The sequence below is a fragment of the Oncorhynchus tshawytscha genome, linkage group LG04 (assembly GCF_018296145.1).
Source record: "Oncorhynchus tshawytscha isolate Ot180627B linkage group LG04, Otsh_v2.0, whole genome shotgun sequence".
Taxonomy (NCBI): domain Eukaryota; kingdom Metazoa; phylum Chordata; class Actinopteri; order Salmoniformes; family Salmonidae; genus Oncorhynchus; species Oncorhynchus tshawytscha.
Window position 1 is genome coordinate 19914049 of NC_056432.1, and position 21807 is coordinate 19935855.

The window sequence follows — 21807 nt, forward strand, 5'->3', positions numbered from 1 at the left end:
ATCATCATCAGGTCATTTATCACTCCAGTGTTCATCTGGTAAATTGTAATTATTCGCTCCTATGGCCTATTTATTGCCTACCTCCTCATGCCTTTTGCACACACTGTATATAGACTTTCTTTTTTCTACTGTGTCATTGATTAGTTTATTGTGTTATTGGCTTGTTTATTGTTTACTCAATGTGTAACTCTGTGTTGTTGTCTGTGTCACACTGCTTTGCTTTATCTTGGCCAGGTTGCAGTTGCAAATGAGAACTTGTTCTCAACTGGCCTACCTGGTTAAATAAAGGTGTTCTCAACTAGCCTACCTGGTTAAATAAAGGTTAAATAAATCAAATAAAAATAAAAGACAACCGCATATCACAGTCATAGTAAGACATGTTTAAGGAATCAAGGTGCTTACCCAGGTCTAAGCCATCGACGGGTCTGTTGTGAAGCGGGTTGAGAGCTTCAGGCTCCTTGGTGTCCACATCCCCAAGGGCCCAACATGGTTCAAACACACCTGCACAGTCGTGACGAGGGCAAGGCAGCGCCTCTTCCCCCCTCAGGAGGCTGAAAATATTCTACATGTGCCCTCAGATCCTCAAAACTTTACAGCTGCACCATCGAGAGCATCTTGACTGGGTGCATCACTGCTTGGTATGGTAAAGTCACCGCCCTTGACCACAAAGCGCTATAAAGGGTGGTGCGGACAGCCCAGTACATCACTGGGGCCGAGCTCCCTGCCATCTAGGACCTCTATATCAGGTTGTACCAGAGGCGGGCCCAAAAAATTGCCAAAGACTCCAGCCACCCAAGTCATAGACTGTTCACTATGCTACCGTCCGGCAAATGGTACCGGAGCATCGTCTCTTGGACCAACAGGCTCGAAGGCAGCTTCTACCCCCAAGCCATAAGACTGCTATACAGCCAGACTGCTAAATAGTCAATTCATGGTACCCAAACTATCTGCACATCAGACATAGAATTATGCAATTTCAGAGTGTCGAGCTCAGAAATATGGACTTGTGGGATAAGAATAGTGTGTGTGTGTGTGTGTGTGTGTGTGTGTGTGTGTGTGTGTGTGTGTGTGTGTGTGTGTGTGTCTCTTTATACAGATCCACTGGTTCAAGAAGACAGTTGAGCAACTTTTAAACCTTTACTGCAGGGTGCTAAATCAGGGTCACACAGAGTGTTTCTTGGTAGACTTTAACAAATCTACCTTGAAACAACAGAATACATGTCACACACATGGTTGTGGGCTTAAAAAAACAAGACACCTGTTCCATGTCAGATATAGAGTTGGAATGTATTCAATTTTGAGTTTGCATCCAAATATGACACTTTATACACATCACAGAAGTCTGAAATATACAAAAACTGTTTGACATAGAAACACTGGATTTTTCATGTCATTTTTTTGTTGTGTTTATTAATTTTGAGATTATGAAAAATATGAATAACATTCCACCCGTGAGGCCACTGTTGGTCATTTGACTGCAGGAAAGAAAGTTGCAAGGTGAGGAATTTACTGCAGTACGTCAGGTATGTATTACATTTGCTTTGGGAGCAATGAAAAAATCTACAGTATATGTTTGACACTTTAACGGACCCACGCGTTATGACCATAGCTCTCCCGACGCCGTGCCACGTGACAACTGTTGAAGAAGCGTCTCTGCTGTGTGTATTGCCTGTGTGCAGGTGTTTAACTCCACACTCCTGTACAGGTGATCTTGGGCCTGCTGCTGCCTCCGTCCATCCTGAGTCTGGAGTTCAAGAACAAGGATGAGATGTCATATATGCCCCAGGACCAGGACACTTACCTGCAGGAGAAGGAGGAGGAGCCTGAGAAGCCTGCCAATGAGAAGGAAGAAGAGGACATGGAGTTCACAGTAAGATCCTACTGTGAGACGCAGTACAACTCCGTGGTGAGAGCACCCACCTCAGCCCCGCCTTCAGACTATACACACGCAGGCTGTGTCTCAAATGGAAGCCTATTATTATTCCCTATAGGAAACAGGGCGCCATTTCGGATGCACCCTTAGCCAGCAATATAGGCCCACAGTTAACAAACACACACCATTGTTATTGTCCCTACACACCCATCCAAGCCTTGTCCCTATTCTGACCAACCGGAGGGGTAGTAAGAATGCCCCTCCCCAAAACCTACCTGTCATCCTGCTTCTCGTTTCCTGTCGTGTCGGCGAAGACGTGGTTGTGGAGTTGTAACGTCTCAGTCTGTTTGCCTCGCCCGGCTCCTTGTGGATGTCCCTCTTCCACCTCTCTCGCTTTCCCTTCTCTTTCACTCTCTCTATCTCTCCCCTCCCCCATCTCTCTCTTCCTCTGTTCTGTTTCTTTCCTAGTTAAGGTCTTACTAGAGGTACAGTATCGTATGCGACTGCTGCCCCTCACTCTCCCCTGTGGCTCTGGCAACAGCGCATCACTCCGCATGCTGCTGACAGAGGGTGTCTCATCTGATCTATGGCAGCAGCTTCAGCTGCTCAGGTTACATAACTGTGCCTGCCTGCCTATCTGCCTGGTCTATGCAGATGCACATTCTGTGGCTGTGTCCGAAATGGACCCCTATCCCCTGTATAGTGCACTACGTTTGACCACGGCCCATAGAGCGTTAGTCAAAAAATAGTGCACAATATAGGAGGTAGGGTTCCATTTCAAACACTGCCTGACTGTTTGAACACTCTCTCTCAATACAGAACAGGCAATTGGTAACTCGGTCCATCTACATAGACATTGCGATACATATTGTCATCTGCATTCAGTCAGCCAGCCGGCACCAAAACTCACTGGAATCAGGAGCTTCTGAGAATGCTGATGAGAGTCTTCCCAAAACACTCACAGGATTACATCTGTCATGAGCTCTTCCGCTTGCCATTGTGGGCTGCTGGTTTCTGATTGTTCAAATGCAGCCCAGAACACAAACTATATGAATCAGACAGATTCATACAAATATATACTAGGCTACAATACACCCAGGGGGGATTGTATTGCAAGTCAGCCTCAGATGCGTCAAAAAACACACTGTAATTGCCAACTCTCCCAGTCCATATGCAGTTAAAATAAGCACGTAGGCATGGCAGTGTGATTTTCACACCGCAGGGTGTCTCTCCCTTATCCCTTGACATGCAATACAATACAATACCATTCACTGACTCCCCAACTGTGTGGTGTAGTTTGGGCATCCATGATCATAACCTCTGGGATTTGACTCCCCCATTATGGATGGCAAACTGTGTTAGAGTCCTAGAAATGGACCTCAGACATGTTTATTTTTCCTATCTGTCCTCTATCTCTCTCTCTCCTTTCTCTTTTCTTTTCTCTCTTCTTTTCTATCTCTCTCTCTTTCGATCTCTCTTCTTTTCTATCTCTCTCTCTTTCGATCTCTCTTCTTTTCTATCTCTCTCTACTGTCCGTCACTGTCATCTGAGACTCAATCCATAAGTGTTTGTCTGCGACATGTGTGTCATCATCCCCACCAGCACTTAATGGCGCTAACATGACACATTCAGAATGAGTTTGTCTCTGCTTGCTACTGCTCATGCAACTATGTATATGAACAGCTCTAATGCTCTTTCATGATTTCCTCCCTCTCTCCTGTATTTTTGTATCTCTCTCCCTTCCTCCATCCCTATCTCTCTCTCTCTCTGTCTCTCTGGGTGTGATGCACCAGGCCATGCTGGGTAAGGTAAGCACGGAGGCGTCTCGTAAGAAGGGCGTGGGGGAGGTCCAGAATAGACACCGGCTCATCCCCATGGGCCGGAAGATCTACGAGTTTTACAACGCCCCCATCGTCAAGTTCTGGTTTCACACAGTGAGTCTGCTGTCAGGGCTTGTTGCTACCTAAGAACCAGAACATTTTGGGGGGGATTAGAATGTTTTTTTAACAGAGAACCCAGTAGATAGATGCAGTGTGTGACACAGCGTGTCTCTTTCTGTGTCGTTGTCTGTGTCTGTGTCCGTGTATGTGTCTGTGCCAGTGTTTGTGTCTGTGTCAGTGGCTGTGTGCAGTATCTTTGTACGATGTCTGTGCCTGTGTATGTGTTCAGTGTCTGTGTCAGTGTCTGTGTGCAGTGTATGTGTCAGTGTCTGTGTGAAGTGTCTGTGTCTGTGTGCAGTGTCTGTGTGTAGTGTCTGTGTCTGAGTGCAGTGTATGTGTCTGTGTGCAGCATCTGTGTGCAGTGTCTGTGTCTGTGTCTGAGTGCAGTGTCTGTGTGCAGTGTCTGTGTGTAGAGTCTGTGTCTGTGTGCATTGTCTGTGTCTGTGTTGGGTGTCTGTGTGCAGTGTCTGTGTGTAGTGTCTGTGTCTGTGTCTGTGTCTGTGTCAATGTCCAATGAAAACATCACAAGCCCTGCTCAATAGGGAGCATCATCTCTTATTCGTGGAGATAAAAAACACTCAAAGGAAAGCCATTCTCTCCCTCCCTATAACTGTATGGGGCAGAAAAACCCATATCAAATAAATTTATTTATTTTAGGAACAGATATACGGAAGTGGTCAGATGACGCGGATGCTTCACTAAATCAAATCAAATCAAATCAAATCAAATCAAATTTTATTTGTCACATACACATGGTTAGCAGATGTTAATGCGAGTGTAGCGAAATGCTTGTGCTTCTAGTTCCAACAATGCAGTAATAACGAGCAAGTAATCTAACTAACAATTCCAAAAAAAACTACTGTCATACACAGTGTAAGGGGATAAAGAATATGTACATAAGGATATATGAATGAGTGATGGTACAGAGCAGCATAGGCAAGATACAGTAGATGATATCGAGTACAGTATATACATATGAGATAAGTATGTAAACCAAGTGGCATAGTTAAAGTGGCTAGTGATACATGTATTACATAAGGATGCAGTCGATGATATAGAGTACAGTATCAACGTATGCATATGAGATGAACAATGTAGGGTAAGTAACATTATATAAGGTAGCATTGTTTAAAGTGGCTAGTGATATATTTACATCATTTCCCATCGATTCCCATGATTAAAGTGGCTGGAGTAGAGTCAGTGTCATTGACAGTGTGTTGGCAGTAGCCACTCAATGTTAGTGGTGGCTGTTTAACAGTCTGATGGCCTTGAGATAGAAGCTGTTTTTCAGTCTCTCGGTCCCAGCTTTGATGCACCTGTACTGACCTCGCCTTCTGGATGGCAGCGGGGTGAACAGGCAGTGGCTCGGGTGGTTGATGTCCTTGATGATCTTTATGGCCTTCCTGTAGCATCGGGTGGTGTAGGTGTCCTGGAGGGCAGGTAGTTTGCCCCCGGTGATGCGTTGTGCAGACCTCACTACCCTCTGGAGAGCCTTACGGTTGAGGGCGGTGCAGTTGCCATACCAGGCGGTGATACAGCCCGCCAGGATGCTCTCGATTGTGCATCTGTAGAAGTTTGTGAGTGCTTTTGGTGACAAGCCGAATTTCTTCAGCCTCCTGAGGTTGAAGAGGCGCTGCTGCGCCTTCCTCACGATGCTGTCTGTGTGAGTGGACCAATTCAGTTTGTCTGTGATGTGTATGCCGAGGAACTTAAAACTTGCTACCCTCTCCACTACTGTTCCATCGATGTGGATGGGGGTGTTCCCTCTGCTGTTTCCTGAAGTCCACAATCATCTCCTTAGTTTTGTTGACGTTGAGTGTGAGGTTATTTTCCTGACACCACACTCCGAGGGCCCTCACCTCCTCCTCCCTGTAGGCCGTCTCGTCGTTGTTGGTAATCAAGCCTACCACTGTTGTGTCGTCCGCAAACTTGATGATTGAGTTGGAGGCGTGCATGGCCACGCAGTCGTGGGTGAACAGGGAGTACAGGAGAGGGCTCAGAACGCACCCTTGTGGGGCCCCAGTGTTGAGGATCAGCGGGGAGGAGATGTTGTTGCCTACCCTCACCACCTGGGGGCGGCCCGTCAGGAAGTCCAGTACCCAGTTGCACAGGGCGGGGTCGAGACCCAGGGTCTCGAGCTTGATGACGAGCTTGGAGGGTACTATGGTGTTGAATGCCGAGCTGTAGTCGATGAACAGCATTCTCACATAGGTATTCCTCTTGTCCAGATGGGTTAGGGCAGTGTGCAGTGTGGTTGAGATTGCATCGTCTGTGGACCTATTTGGGCGGTAAGCAAATTGGAGTGGGTCAAGGGTGTCAGGTAGGGTGGAGGTGATATGGTCCTTGACTAGTCTCTCAAAGCACTTCATGATGACGGATGTGAGTGCTACGGGGCGGTAGTCGTTTAGCTCAGTTACCTTAGCTTTCTTGGGAACAGGAACAATGGTGGCCCTCTTGAAGCATGTGGGAACAGCAGACTGGTATAGGGATTGATTGAATATGTCCGTAAACACACCGGCCAGCTGGTCTGCGCATGCTCTGAGGGCGCGGCTGGGGATGCCGTCTGGGCCTGCAGCCTTGCGAGGGTTAACACGTTTAAATGTCTTACTCACTTCGGCTGCAGTGAAGGAGAGACCGCATGTTTCCGTTGCAGGCCGTGTCAGTGGCACTGTATTGTCCTCAAAGCGGGCAAAAAAGTTATTTAGTCTGCCTGGGAGCAAGACATCCTGGTCCGTGACTGGGCTGGGTTTCTTCCTGTAGTCCGTGATTGACTGTAGACCCTGCCACATACCTCTTGTGTCTGAGCCGTTGAATTGAGATTCTACTTTGTCTCTGTACTGGAGCTTAGCTTGTTTGATAGCCTTGCGGAGGGAATAGCTGCACTGTTTGTATTCAGCCATGTTACCAGACACCTTGCCCTGATTAAAAGCAGTGGTTCGTGCCTTCAGTTTCACACGAATGCTGCCATCAATCCACGGTTTCTGGTTAGGGAATGTTTTAATCGTTGCTATGGGAACGACATCTTCAACGCACGTTCTAATGAACTCGCACACCGTATCAGCGTATTCGTCAATGTTGTTGTCTGACGCAATACGAAACATCTCCCAGTCCACGTGATGGAAGCAGTCTTGGAGTGTGGAGTCAGCTTGGTCGGACCAGCGTTGGACAGACCTCAGCGTGGGAGCTTCTTGTTTTAGTTTCTGTCTGTAGGCAGGGATCAACAAAATGGAGTCGTGGTCAGCTTTTCCGAAAGGGGGCGGGGCAGGGCCTTATATGCGTCGCGGAAGTTAGAGTAACAATGATCCAGGGTCTTTCCACCCCTGGTTGCGCAATCGATATGCTGATAAAATTTAGGGAGTCTTGTTTTCAGATTAGCCTTGTTAAAATCCCCAGCTACAATGAATGCAGCCTCCGGATAAATCGTTTCCAGTTTGCAGAGAGTTAAATAAAATTTGTTCAGAGCCATCGATGTGTCTGCTTGGGGGGGGATATATACGGCTGTGATTATAATTGAAGAGAATTCTCTTGGTAGATAATGCGGTCTACATTTGATTGTGAGGAATTCTAAATCAGGTGAACAGAAGGATTTGAGTTCCTGTATGTTTCTTTCATCACACCATGTCACGTTGGCCATAAGACATACGCCCCCGCCCCTCTTCTTACCAGAAAGATGTTTGTTTCTGTCGGCGCGATGCGTGGAGAAACCCGCTGGCTGCACCGCTTCGGATTGCGTCTCTCCAGTTAGCCATGTTTCCGTGAAGCAGAGGACGTTACAGTCTCTGATGTCCCTCTGGAATGCTACCCTTGCTCGGATTTCATCAACCTTGTTGTCAAGAGACTGGACATTGGCAAGAAGAATGCTAGGGAGTGGTGCACGATGTGCCCGTCTCCGGAGTCTGACCAGAAGACCGCTTCGTTTCCCTCTTTTTCTGAGTCGTTTTTTTTTTTTTTGGTCGCTGCATGTGATCCACTCGGTTACACTGGTTGTAAGGCAGGACACAGGATCCGCGTCGCGAAAAACATATTCTTGGTCGTACTGATGGTGAGTTGACGCTGATCTTATATTCAGTAGTTCTTGTCGGCTGTATGTAAAGAAACCTAAGATGACCTGGGGTACTAGTGTAAGAAATAACACGTAAAAAAACAAAAAACTGCATAGTTTCCTAGGAACGCGAAGCGAGGCGGCCATCTCTGTCGGCGCCGGAAGTACATCTATTTTGACTATTTTGCTAGCACAGACTGGAATATGTTCCGGGATTCATCCAATGTCATTGAGGAGTCCACCACCTCAGTCATTGGCTTCATCAATAAGTGCATCGGTGACATCGTCCCAACAGTGACTGTACGTACAGTACATACCCCAAACAGAAGCCATGGATTTCAGGCAACATCCGCATCGAGCTAAAGGCTAGAGCTGCTGCTTTCAAGGAGCGGTAGACTAATCCAGACACTTATAAGAAATCCTGCCATGCCCTCAGACAAACCATCAAACAAGCAAAGCGTCAATGCAGGATTAAGATTGAAACCTACTACACCGGCTCTGACGCTCGTCGGATGTGGCAGGGCTTGAAAACTATTACGGACTACCAAGGGAAACCCAGACGCGAGCTGACCAGTGACGAGAGCCTACCAGACGAGCTAAATGCCTTTTATGCTCGCTTTGAGGCAAGCAACACTGATGCACGCACAAAAGCACCAGCTGTTCTGGATGACTGTGTGATAACGCTCTCTGTAGCCGAGGTGAACAAAACTTTTAAACAGGTCAACATTCACAAAGCCGCTGGGCCAGACGGATTACCAGGACGTGTACTCAAAGCATGCACGGACCAACTGTTACAGTATGTGTCTTCACTGACATTTTCAGCCTCTCTCTGACTGAGTCTGTAATAACTACGTTTCAAGCAGACCACCATAGTCCCTGTGCTCAAGGAAGCGAAGGTAAACAGCCTCACTGGGGCAAGCTTTCTACCATCCAGGACCTATATAATAGGCGGTGTCAGTGGAAAGGCCAGTGTCAGAGACTCCAGTCACCCAAGACTGTTTTTGTACGGCAAGCGGTAGCCGGAGAGCCAAGTCTAGGACCAAAAGGCTCCTCAACAGCTTCTACCCCCAAGCCATAAGACTGCTGCACAATTAATAAAATCGCAACAGGACAATTTACGTTGACCCCCCTCCCTCTTGTACACTGCTGCTACTCGCTGTATGTTTGTTACCTATGCATAGTCACTTCGCCCCCACCTACATGTACAGATTACCTCAACTAGTCTGTACCCCTGCACACTGATTTGGTACAGGTGCCCCCTGTATATAGCCTCGTTATTCTTATTCTTATTGTGTTACTTTTTATTATTATTTTTTATTTTAGTCTACTTGGTAAATATTTTCTTAACTGTTCTTGAACTGCAGTATTGGTTAAGGGCTTGTAAGTAAGCATTCCACGGTCAAGTCTACACTTGTTGTAATCGGCGCATGTGACAAATAAAGTTTGATTTGATTTGATACTCGGTCAGGGAATCATCATGATCTGCTTTGCATTCAAAACCATCCTCTGTGATATTACCTCTCCTGTAGTAGTCTTATCTCCAAAGCAGCCATGAAAATGAATATGAACACAGTCTTGTCACACTGCATTGTACTTTTTACCTCTGACATATATAATAGTACATTTTTTAGGCTGGGGAAAGGGATTCAAACTAGCTTAGTTCATAAATCAGGCTTCATGAGGTCACTACATTACGTGAATCGCCTCTAGATTTTGATGAGACCCTGAAGGTTTGCTGCGATTCTGTGCAGTTAGTTTTTTGACAAACTATCACTTGTTCTGCCTGTACCTAACTTGTCTGTGCTAAAACAATTTGAATGCCCTCTAAGACTACCTAAGACCCACTTATGTTGTCTGGAAGACCCTCTGCGTGCACTGAAGACTCTTCACATGCTCCGGGAGGCCCTGACACTGTGTGTTTGTCCCCAGATGGCCTATGTGGCGTACCTGATGCTGTTCAACTATATTGTGCTGGTGAAGATGGACCTGTGGCCCTCACCGCAGGAGTGGATAGTCATCGCTTACATCTTCACCAATGGCATCGAGAAGATGAGAGAGGTAGGGCAGGACACACATATACAAAGAGATGGTTCAACTCCAGGATTTCTCAATACAACTCCAGGATTTCTCAATACAACTCCAGGATTTCTCATGGATATTTCAATACAGTCAAGCATGCGCAGGTCTATAACACAGACACATGTTAGAGAGGTGGGTGGGTTGCATGTTATGAAGTGTGTCATTCTAGTAAATCAACACAGATGTTCCAATGCAAGATCAAATAAAGTACAGGAGCTAAATGCCAGTGACCATATGAAATGATCCAACTAAGAGCCCTGCACTCTATGTCATCCTCCTAAAACAACATACATTTGCATTCGTCATCAGTTCCAAACCTGTACCTATTTATGTAGAACAAATTCTTCAGTGACCTTTTATAGGCCAGCACGGCTCTCTTTCTCTTTCCCTCTCTCTCCCGCTCTCTCTCCCTCCATCCCTCCCTCCTTGTCTACCGCCCCCAGATTCTGATGTCGGAGCCAGGGAAGCTGTTGCAGAAGGTAAAGGTGTGGCTTCAGGAGTACTGGAACATCACGGACCTCATGGCCATCCTCATCTTCTCTGTGGGCATGGTGCTCCGCCTCCAGGAGCCGCCCCTCATGAGTTACGGCCGGGTCATCTACTGCGTTAACATCATCTATTGGTACATCCGGCTGCTCGACATCTTTGGCGTCAACAAATACCTGGGCCCCTATGTCATGATGATCGGCAAGATGGTGAGGGGGGCGGAGTCTGTCACTGGCAGGGTGCACTTGCACACTCCCAGTCATGGATTTAACAATAGCGGAAAATCCCTCCAACTAATGCTTACACCAGTCCAATGCTTTGAATTCCATGATGTGGAGTGTGCAAATGCAGCCTTCGGGAGAAGGGTAGAGAATCTGGTTGCAACCTATCTTTTGGTTTGCCTGTCTCTCTTTCTCTCTGTCTGTATGTCTGCATGTCTGTCCATCTGTTTTTCTGTCTGTCTGTCTGTCTGTCTGTCTGTCTGTCTGTCTGTCTGTCTGTCTGTCTGTCTGTCTGTCTGTCTGTCTGTCTGTCTGTCTGTCTGTCTGTCTGTCTGTCTGTCTGTCTGTCTGTCTGTCTGTCTGTCTGTCTGTCTGTCTGTCTGTCTGTCTGTCTGTCTGTCTGTCTGTGTATGTCTGCCTGTCTGTCTGTCTGTTGGTTGGTGTCTAATGTTCTACTTAATTGCTCACTTAATGAGAATTCTATGAAGATGAATGAGTATTATCAGGTTCCAACATTCTCCCTGTCTCCCTTTTTGTCACACTCTGTCTCCTCCCTCCCACTCCTTCTCTCTCTCAGATGATTGACATGATGTACTTTGTGATCATCATGCTGGTAGTGTTGATGAGTTTCGGAGTGGCCAGGCAGGCCATCCTGAATCCCAATGAGGACCCGTCCTGGATGCTGGCTCGGAACATCTTCTTCATGCCTTACTGGATGATCTATGGAGAGGTGTTCGCTGATCAGATCGACCGTAAGCCCACAAGGGGTGGTGGATGTGGGGGGAGGGAGTGAGGGGGAAAGGGTGGTGGAGTGGTGTAGAGTCGAGCTCGGAGTGTAAGGCTGCCCACCCCTCCAACACATACACACACACTCGGCAGACTAGCTGAAGTCATCCAGGTGCTGAAATGCCATGCACTTGGAACCTCTCAGTTCCCCCTGGTTTCAGGGGGAACTATATTAGTTCAATGAAAGACATTGGTGGCCGGATTAGTTCTTATTCACACTGGTCATGCAAATTTTAAATTGCGGTAAAAAAAATACCAATTTTCTGACAACAGCAGAGGACAGATCACTAACACCTCACCTTATCTTAGTGATGAGGTCAGGTGATGTCTAACAGCAGGTAACATTTCTTAGTAATTTAGTAATCGACTCAAATAAGGAACATGACTGCTCTCTGAATGCACCATCTGTTTTGAGGGAGTGCGTGTGTGTGCGTGTGTGAGAGTGTATAGAATGGAAGGACTAGCCCAAAGCTGGAGATCTGAAATAATGCTGTCATTCTTTGTTTCAGATGTACATAGTAGGAAGCTAAAGCACAGGCTGAATTCAAAACTCTGGATGATCGAAAATCAGTTTCGAGCTCATGGAACCTGGCGTAATAATGGTCCATACCAACATTGCTATGTTCAATCAGAATGCCAGTAAATCGATAATTAGACCCACCCCCGTCCCGTCCCCTCCCTACACCATTCCAGCCTCACTGCCATACCATCACTGCATCCTCATCTAGGGGCTGCTATTGAGTCAGATATGCACATAGAGATGGATAGAGGGTACACTTTCCACAAAGCCTGTTTTAGCATGGGCAGCGTCATTGAAGGTTTTCACCATTTTAATGTAGTCAACTGGGTGGGACTTTCTATGGGTTGTGGAGGGAAGAATTCCATACCGGTCAGCAGGAGGGATCAGCCAATGAATTATACTCCTGAGCAAATATTTCAGCACTTCAGCTGGCAGTAAATCCCCAACCTTCGCGTTATGCTTGTTCAGATTATATACACTGCTGCACAGTAGGTGGCAGTATGCAGCTTTTCAGTTTTTTTATGGACCGCCAATGAACTCATAGAAGTAGAAGAGATGGAGATAGCCCTCAGTGGCGATGCCCATGCTGTCACAGATGCTATAATGGCCCAGATATAAAGATGAGTCCTCTATCTATCTCTATGAGATAGCCCTCAGTGGTGATGCCCATGCTGTCACGGATGCTATAATGGCGCAGATATAAAGATGAGTCCTCTATCTATCTCTATGAGATAGCCCTCAGTGGTGATGCCCATGCTGTCACGGATGCTATAATGGCCCAGATATAAAGATGAGTCCTCTATCTATCTCTATGAGATATCCCTCAGTGGTGATGCCCATGCTGTCGCAGAAGCTATCAATGGCAAAGATAGGAGGCGTGTCCTCTTTACCATCTCTATGGTTAAGCATGCAGCACGACATACTGACAGGTCAATAACTGTGTTTCATGGCAGTAGCACTCTTGTTTGGTTTATTTTTGTTTATTAATTTGTTTATTTTAATGACATTACTAAATCTGAAAGGGAACTAGGATTGTTACAGACATGTTACTTTGACATTTTCACTATTTTGTTTGATTTTGGAAAAGTAAGCCTGCCAGGTAAACCCAGTCATTATTGCCATCCCCCAACGCCAGCTCTGCTATCACTAAAACATGATTGTAACATCACTACAATGTCATCTAGACACAAACTCACAATAATGCACTCTCAACCATACTCTCATGGATGTGCAAATACTTGTGCACACTTGCAAATACAACCAAACACACACACACACACACACATATATATTTAAAGCACACCTACACATTTCAAAAGCACACCTAAACTCATATGCACTTAGACACAGAAAATGATTCTGCATTTACACACACACACACACAGACATGAACATATCATACCCTGTCATCATCTGCAATCTGTTTTTTCACGTGGTTCAGTTGTCAGAGTTTTTAACCCAATTTATTTGAGTGTAAAATTGTGAGATAGAGAGATAGCAAATTACTTCAGTTCTCTACCTTTGGGCTGCCTTGTGTGATCAATTGAAATCCAGAGATGAGTATGAATATAATGATTCATAGGCAAACAAACGAATGAGCATCCAAAGTGAAAGTGCTGAGTGTCCCCATTATAAGCCACAGCAACTGAACCATCACTGATGGAAAAAACATATGATGTATCTTAAATACATGTCAATGTATCTTAAATACATTTCAATTGATCTGTAGTATAGTCATTATTCAGCTAGGCTATGGCACGCATATGTGACAATATATTTTAAACATCATGCCATGTTTAAATATATTGGGAATGCAAGTTATTGACAATATATTTTAGAATATATTGTGAGATACACATTTCAGCACATAACACCTTTCCATTCTAGAGCTCACTCCTTCCTATCCCCTACAAAAAAGATGCATATATTCAGTATATTATGCCTCTTGCTTGTTTGCTAAACTTGAAGTATTTGTTGTTCTGTTTATTTGTTGGTTTGTTTATTTTAGATGTCAGCGTAGTGATTGTCTGTTTGGTGGGAATGCCTGGGTTTGCTTGTATGTACCTTGTTTGTGTTGTATGTTGACATCTTTCTTTCATTTGATTTTATGTTCGTTTTATGTTGGCTTGCTTGTCTAGTCGTTGTCTGTATGTGAATTTGTTTTGACACACAACTGGCTTTTACAATATGTTTGTCTTTATTAATAATGTTTTGTCGGAGAAACTCTCTTTAGGCTGGCTACTCTTTTGTTTTGTCATATGACAAAATAAATGGGGTAGCTTTAAGAGAATTTGTCTTGTGACACAATCTGTGACACCTTGTGTGTCATCCTGACCCTGTGGTTGTGTCATTGTGCTTAGCTCCATGTGGCCAGAATATCACCACAGAGGACGGGCATGTTGTGGCTCTGCCACCCTGTAAGACGGGAGCCTGGATCGTTCCTGCCATCATGGCCTGCTACCTTCTGGTGGCCAACATCCTGCTGGTCAACCTGCTCATCGCTGTTTTCAAGTACGTTCTCTCTCTCTCTCTCACTCGCTCTGTAGACCTACACTCTCCTTACGCCCACTCAGTTATACATACCATTGCCTTGTCCAGAGACCACCCCAAGCCCTTACCCTCCAGACACTTGTGGAGATCTGAGAGGATTTGATAGGTTTAAGCAAATTGATTGGTTTAGGCCAGGAGGGAATTTTCCCCATATTGCTTACACCTGCCCAATCCTGTCAGACCTCCACAATTGCGGGGAGGTAGGGTCTCTCAAAGTTGTTCTTTCTGGACACGGCCAAAAATGTGCATAGGATGGGTTTATTTTACTCTCCCACACCCACTCTGTTTACTGATGTGTGTACCAGGGCCCATGCACAGCATACTTGTATATCACCAGGGTTAGTTAGCTACCTAACTTATTTCCATCTGTGATCCTTGTTTGTTTATATAGCTTAACAAGTGATTACTTTACTAATTACAAAACATTGCGTATGAGAGGAAAGTTCCAGTACAGATAGAGATTAAGTGTAAGAAACATACTGTTAATACACCTCTGTTTTACTGGCATTTCCTTTTAACTGTAAATGTAGGAAGATTTTGGTGATTTTAGTAGTAGAAGTAGTTGCAGCCATAGTCGTAGTAGTGGCTGTAGTGGTAGAAGTTGTGGTGACGGTAGTAGCACTAGCAGATAGGTGGACAGAAGGATGAATGAATGAACATTTGGGTTAGATGAGTGGATAGGTGATTAAAGGGTAAGTGTTTCAAAACTATACTGAACAAAATTGCAAACTCAACATGCTAAAATGTTTCAGATTTTACTGAGTTACAGTTCATATCAGGAAATCAGTCAATGGTAATAAATTAATTAGGATCTCATCACAGTATCTCTGTGCATTCAAATTGCCACCGATAAAATGCAATTGTGTTCATTGTCCGTAGCATATGCCTGCCAATACTATAACCCCACCGCCACCATGGGGCACTCTGTTCACAACGTTGACATCAGCAAACCGCTGGCCCACACGACTCCATACACGTGGTCTGTTGTTGTGAGGCCAGTTGGAGTTACTGCCAAAGTCTCTAAAACAATGTTGGAGGGGGCTTATGGTAGAGAAATGAACATTAAATTATCTGGCAACAGCCCTGGTGGACATTCCTACAGTCAGCATGCCAATTGCACAGTCCCTCAAAACTTGAGACATCTGTGGCATTGTGTTGTGTGACAAAACTGTACATTTTAGAGAGGTATTTTATTGTCCCCAGCACAAGGTGCTCCTGTGTAATGACCATGCTGTTTAATCAGCTTCTTGATATGGCACACCAGGCAAGTGGATGTACTATCTTGGCAAATGAGAAATGCTCACTAACAGGGATGTAAACAAATGTGTGCAAAACATTTGAGAGAAATAAGCTTTTTGTGCATCTAGAAAATTTCTGTGATCTTTTATTTCAGCTCATTAAACATGGGACCAATGTTTTACATGTTGAGTTTATATTTTTGTTCAGCGCATATTCCATCTGCATAGGGTTGGTTTGACATTTTGGTTGTTACTGTCTGTTGTCACAGCAACACCTTCTTTGAGGTGAAGTCCATCTCCAACCAGGTGTGGAAGTTCCAGAGGTACCAGCTCATCATGACCTTCTACGAGCGGCCCATCCTCCCCCCTCCCCTCATCATTTTCAGTCACATGACCATGGTCCTCAAGCACCTGTGCTGTCGCTGGCGTAAGCACGACGATGACGAGAGAGACTATGGGCTGAGTGAGTACATGGCCTAGGTCTTTAGAAATGTATCCTTCCTTCTTTCCTTTTACACTTCATGTTGCTTTTCTTCATCTTTCCATCACAGAGCTCTTCATCACTGAAGACGAGCTGAAGAAAGTGCATGACTTTGAGGAGCAGTGCATCGAGGAGTACTTCCGCGAGAAGGATGACCGCTTCAACTCCTCAAATGACGAGAGGATCCGAGTGACATCAGAGAGGTTGGGCATGGGCAAACATAATCCTGTCATACTTAAGTGCAACATATTTCCTCACTCTCTATCTCTCTGCGTGTCTCTCTCTCTCTCTCCCTCTCCCTTATTTTCCATCCATCTCTCTCTCTTTATCTCCTTTTTCTCTGTCCGTTTCAGAGTGGAGAACATGGCCATGCGCCTGGAGGAGGTGAATGAGAGAGAACACTTCATGAAGTCATCTCTGCAGACCGTGGACATACGGCTGGCCCAGATGGAGGAGCTGATTGGTCGGATCGCTGTGGCTCTTGAGCGAGTCACAGGGGTGGAGCGGGGGGAGGTCAACAAGGCCCGCTCACGCACCTCCTCGGACTGCACAGACTCGGCCTACATGCTGCGTCAGGGTGAGTGCCCAGATGCGGCTTACATCCTGCGCCAAAGCAGCTTCAACAGCCAAGAGGGGAACTCCTACCGGCTCAATGAGGGTGCAGAGGGCTCCATGTCTCCGCCCTCCCCCACCGGCCTGGCCACTCGCACACGCAGTCACTCCTTCTACGTGGGTGGAGGTCTTGAGCGAGCTGGGGCCGACAGGGCCGAAAGGGCCGACCGTTTCCTCAAGGAGCGCTCCTTCAGCCTGCACCGAGCCAATAGCTCACAGTCGGTGGCCTCGGGTACCGCCCCCAAGGAGTCTAAGCCCCTCCCACTGGCCACGCTGTCCATCTCCCAGCAGCACCGCCCCTCTTCCTGCATCGACATCTATGTGTCGGCATCCGAGGAGGCGGGGCCAGCCGAGGTCTTCTCGGACCCGCTGAGGATGGGCCCTCCCCTCCGGCACGACTCTTCGCTCCACTCTGAGATTATGGAGGCGGTGCTGTCGAGCGGGAGGGACTACAGCGGAGGCAGCGGATTGGGCGACAGACACTCGGAGGGTGGTGCAGTGTTCGAGGACAGCGCGGCTGCAGACCTGTCGCTATGCTCCGCCCACCTTCTCCCAGATAACACCATGCCGACCTGGGACCTGGACCCCTCCCCACCCCCGTCAGCGGGGCCACTGGAGCGCTCCAAGAGCAGCCGCTACCTGTCCACTGGCGGCAGGGGCTACCTAGAAGAGACTCAGCTGGTCAAATCTCACAGCCTCATGTTTACACCGCGAGGCTGCTACGGAGGCCTAGGGGCAGGTGTTCAGGTCAAAGCGGCTGAGTACACCAGCATCACCGACTGCATAGACACCAGGTGTGTCTCCGCCCCTTACTCCACCGCAGAGCGCTCCCACTCCCCCGGAGGCTCCACCTCATTCCCCTTCAATAAGCCCCCGGACTTGGGCTCCTCCCACCCAGAGCGCGAGGCCGAGCTCAGCCACACAGAGTCAGACCCTGAAGACCCAGAGGACCTGGCCCCGGCCCCCGAGCCCCATCGCATGGGGAGGGGCTTAAGAGGGGCGAGTGGGACCCCATTCTGCTCACCCTTCTCCAGAATGGAACGAGCCAACAGCTGCTCCTCAGATGACTCCTCCCACCCATCATTGGCCCCTCCTTCACACAGAAAAAGCCTGTCGGTCAGTGAGAGGATGGAGAGGGGTGCAGACCGTGGGGTTCTGGGGGGACCCAGGAACCCCTTCCTGAGGAGCAAGTCAGGGGCACGGCCCGACACCAAGACAGACAGCCTTTCCATGAGAAAGCTGACCACCCCCTCTGCGTTCAGCAGCTTCGACAGTAGACACAACTACACGTGACAATGATGAAGAAAACAGGACAGGGACAGGGCACACTCTGTTACTATACAGGACCATAGGGCCAGCCAGGGGTAAAGACAAGGGTCATGGGGAGGGCTCCTACCAGTGTAAAACAAAGTGCTATGAAGCTAGGGTAGTTCTTACCTCCTCCTGAAGCTGACTCTTGTTGTATGTTTGGTGATGGAGGGTATGTGCCGTGTCTGTCTACCATCTTTTTAGTCAAGTCAACACATTGTTACTGTAATGCATCACGTCACAGAACACTGGTGTAGCCCAAATAGAAAGTATAAAAATGAAATCTCTGATAGGACAGTTTAGTCAGTCTTTAGAAAATAATAAACTTGGCCACCTTGACAATATAAGACTGGAGGTCAGAATTGTCACCTCAACCCAAATTTCCTCAGGTTCCCTAGTTTCCTCTTTGCCCTTAAACTGCCCATACTCAAGGATATGACTCTATACTTCTGTGCTTCCACCACTGAAATAGCACTCTGTCTTTCCACCACTGAAATAGCACTCTGTCTTTCCACCACTGAAATAGCACTCTGTCTTTCCACCACTGAAATATCACTCTGTCTTTCCACCACTGAAATAGCACTCTGTCTTTCCACCACTGAAATAGCACTCTGTCTTTCCACCACTGAAATAGCACTCTGTCTTTCCACCACTGAAATAGCACTCTGTCTTTCCACCACTGAAATAGCACTCTGTCTTTCCACCACTGAAGTAGCGTTCAGTCTTTTCACCACAGACATAGCACTGCATGCTACAACAGTAGCAGCAGTAGTAACCTCATCCCCAGGGTAATTGTACATACCGCATATAAGCCTGAAACACCACCGACTCAAATCTGGCCTATGTGGTAGTAAAAAATAAAAACCACAAAAACATTTTTGATCTTAGCGAATCACACGACTGGGCGTTGTGTCTCCTACGACGACGCTAGCAAGACGGAGATGGGAAGTGCTCAGAGGGAGGTGATTGATTACAAATAAAGCCAATGGCTATGGATTATAACTTTTTCCTGATCTTTCTGTTGGGATAATGAAGGCCACGTTTAAAGTTTTGGTCCACCAGACTGTCCTAGCATGCATAAGCGACTTAAGCGGTCGCTTCCTGGGGGCCCCGACCCCCCAACAAAACTCAGTCTGGGAACTCAGTTGGGGTCTCAACCTACTGTTGAGAGATAGAATAGAAGAATACACAGGGTGCAAGTTCGAAATTTGGTTGTGCATCAGCAGTTATTTTTTTCTTGTTTTGTCATTCACTGACAGTCATTCAATTAGCCGTGTCAGCTAACAATTTTTAGATTGATAAGTTAGTCTAGCCAGTTATCTAAACAGTGCCCAGGGGCCCAAATTGATTTTGTTAGTCACGCTCACTCAGATATCATTAACATTTCATAAATCATGGCAAAATGGGTAGATTTGCAGGAAATTAGATTTAAATTGCAAAAATGTCTCTCTGCCCCATGGCAAAATGAGTAGAATTGTATGAAATATGTTATAAATTGCAACATTTTATCTCTGTCCCATGCCAAAATGTGTAGAACGGCAGAAAACATACTTAAAAACTGCAAAAAGTTATTGCTGCCCCATGGCAAAATCAGTAGAATGCATGAAATGTGTTATAAATGTGCTACATTTTCTCTCCGCCCCATGGCAAAATTTGTAGAAAATGAAATGTAAAATTACTAAAATTATCTCCACTGTCAAGAGGGGGGCCACTAAACATTTTGCCCTGTGTCAGAGCATTGGGGGGGGAGTGTCTGCTGAACTAAATTACAGCAGTAGTGACTATAGTAAAACACATGGACAACACAAAGTAAAACACAAAGACAATGAGCATTGTGCCGGTTGAATTTCTAGACATAATAGGGCTCTATTATGTATAATGCATGTCCCTGGTTTAAAATCCATGCACATTGACAGTCAAGTAATATTGACTCAATAGATTTCAGGGGTCAAAATCAGGGCAGTAAAATCGATTACCTACAGGACCTGAGTAACAGGGAAGATGGGAAATTTGATTAAATGTAGACTCATCATGTGCCTATCTATTTACTTGTTGTCCTATCCCCAGTCACCCGGGCTTAGTGTCATTGTGGCCTACAGTGTAAAGGTATGAACAAAGTGTTAACACATACACATAGTCATACATGCACTCTAATGCCAGCAAGGTGTGTGGAATGGCTGAAGGAAAGCCAAAACAATTATTATTATTTCCCTTGGGTTAAATCTGCTCAGTGCAAAACTATAAACTGGGCACCAGAGGGGGCTGTGACCCTGTTTAAGGAGTCCTTCATCTCAAGCAGTAAACCAATGTTGAAATTAGAACACATCAAGATCAGCCTTTTCAGCAAGAAAACATCAAGCATGTCTGGTAATGGCATTGCCCGTTCCTTTCATTCCTCTGGCAGCAGCATTTTGTTGCTTGGATCTGACACCTGCTAGTCTCGGGTAGCCAGATATGGTAAACTACGATCATTGGATCCATACTTCCTACTTTGTTTGGACGTTCATTCATGATTTATTCTATTCAAATCGAAGCACCAGACTAACCAGAGTAATCGTTTAGAATGATCTTCTGAAAACAGCAGAGAATAGTCTGCACAACATGTAAGAATACATAATAGTGTACATTGTATGTGTAGGCTAGAAGAGAATGGTTAGAGAACTGAATTCCACAAGATGGAGTTATTTGAAACATTTGCAAAAGAGTCAACTCTGTGAATCATATGCATTTTAAGAGACATAGAGGCACCTTTCAAGTTGATGTAAATGGCAGAGAACCAGATTTTTTTCATTGCTTAATTTATTACAACTAAAAATATCTGACAGGAGTGGAATACATGTTACAACATGTTTGTAATAATGGAACATGATGAGTAACATTTACATCACAGGTTCTCAAATTAGTTCTTTTTTATATTTGATCATTATTAAATCACTTCAATTTAATTGCACTGCAATTGTTTTGATTGATTATATTTGACTATTTTGTTGCTTACAATGAATAATTGAATGGCTGTTTGAAATACAAACAGAATATTTATATCTTTTCAGTGCTATTTTGTCTAATTGAAAGTATTTTGAATTATTACAAGGTTTTAACATTAATAAAAGGTGTCACCTATAAGCACTAAAAACGTATGTATTATATGATTCACTTAATATATTATGTAATAAATTACTATATTGTACATCACAATCATATTTAAAGTATTTAATAATTTGCTATATTGTATGTTCATGAGCAACTGTCAAAAAGAAATACAAATATATATATTTTTAATGTAGGTTGGATATTTCAATGCAATACTCCACTGCAAGCATTACCAAACTGAGGGTGTCTTTCAGGCCTGGAGTAACTATTTGAAATTCACAGTAACTTAAACATCTACATATATCTGCACATTTCATTTGTTAGTAATTCTTCTCACAAATCTACTTACCCATGGTATCCTTTTCCTGTATTTCGCAACTGTTGGGATAATGCATTTCTGAAGTGTTTACAACATTTTTTCTGACACTGGAGAAAGGCATTGATTTCATGGCTAAGAACATGCGTAAGAACTAAGAGAGAGAACTAGGAGAGATAACTACTTGATGCCTTTTGAGGGGAGGGCTAGCGGCTCTCTGTGTATCTTCATTATTGATCTGAATGTTTAATTTTCCTTATCAATG

At 45.4% G+C, this 21807-nt stretch overlaps 1 protein-coding gene across 1 annotated transcript in view; it reads left to right on the forward strand.

Annotated features, from left to right (window-relative positions):
* trpm3 (transient receptor potential cation channel, subfamily M, member 3) overlaps positions 1-21177 on the forward strand; it is a 169687-nt gene extending 148510 nt beyond the window's left edge. Inside the window, exons 17-25 of the mRNA XM_042320427.1 lie at positions 1706-1906; positions 3667-3807; positions 9785-9913; positions 10378-10629; positions 11219-11393; positions 14308-14458; positions 16005-16198; positions 16287-16419; positions 16570-21177. Coding sequence (XP_042176361.1) covers positions 1706-1906; positions 3667-3807; positions 9785-9913; positions 10378-10629; positions 11219-11393; positions 14308-14458; positions 16005-16198; positions 16287-16419; positions 16570-18121 — 2928 coding nt within the window. The 3' untranslated portion in view covers positions 18122-21177. The remainder of the gene's footprint in view (positions 1-1705; positions 1907-3666; positions 3808-9784; positions 9914-10377; positions 10630-11218; positions 11394-14307; positions 14459-16004; positions 16199-16286; positions 16420-16569) is intronic.
* The last annotated feature ends 630 nt before the right edge of the window (positions 21178-21807 follow it).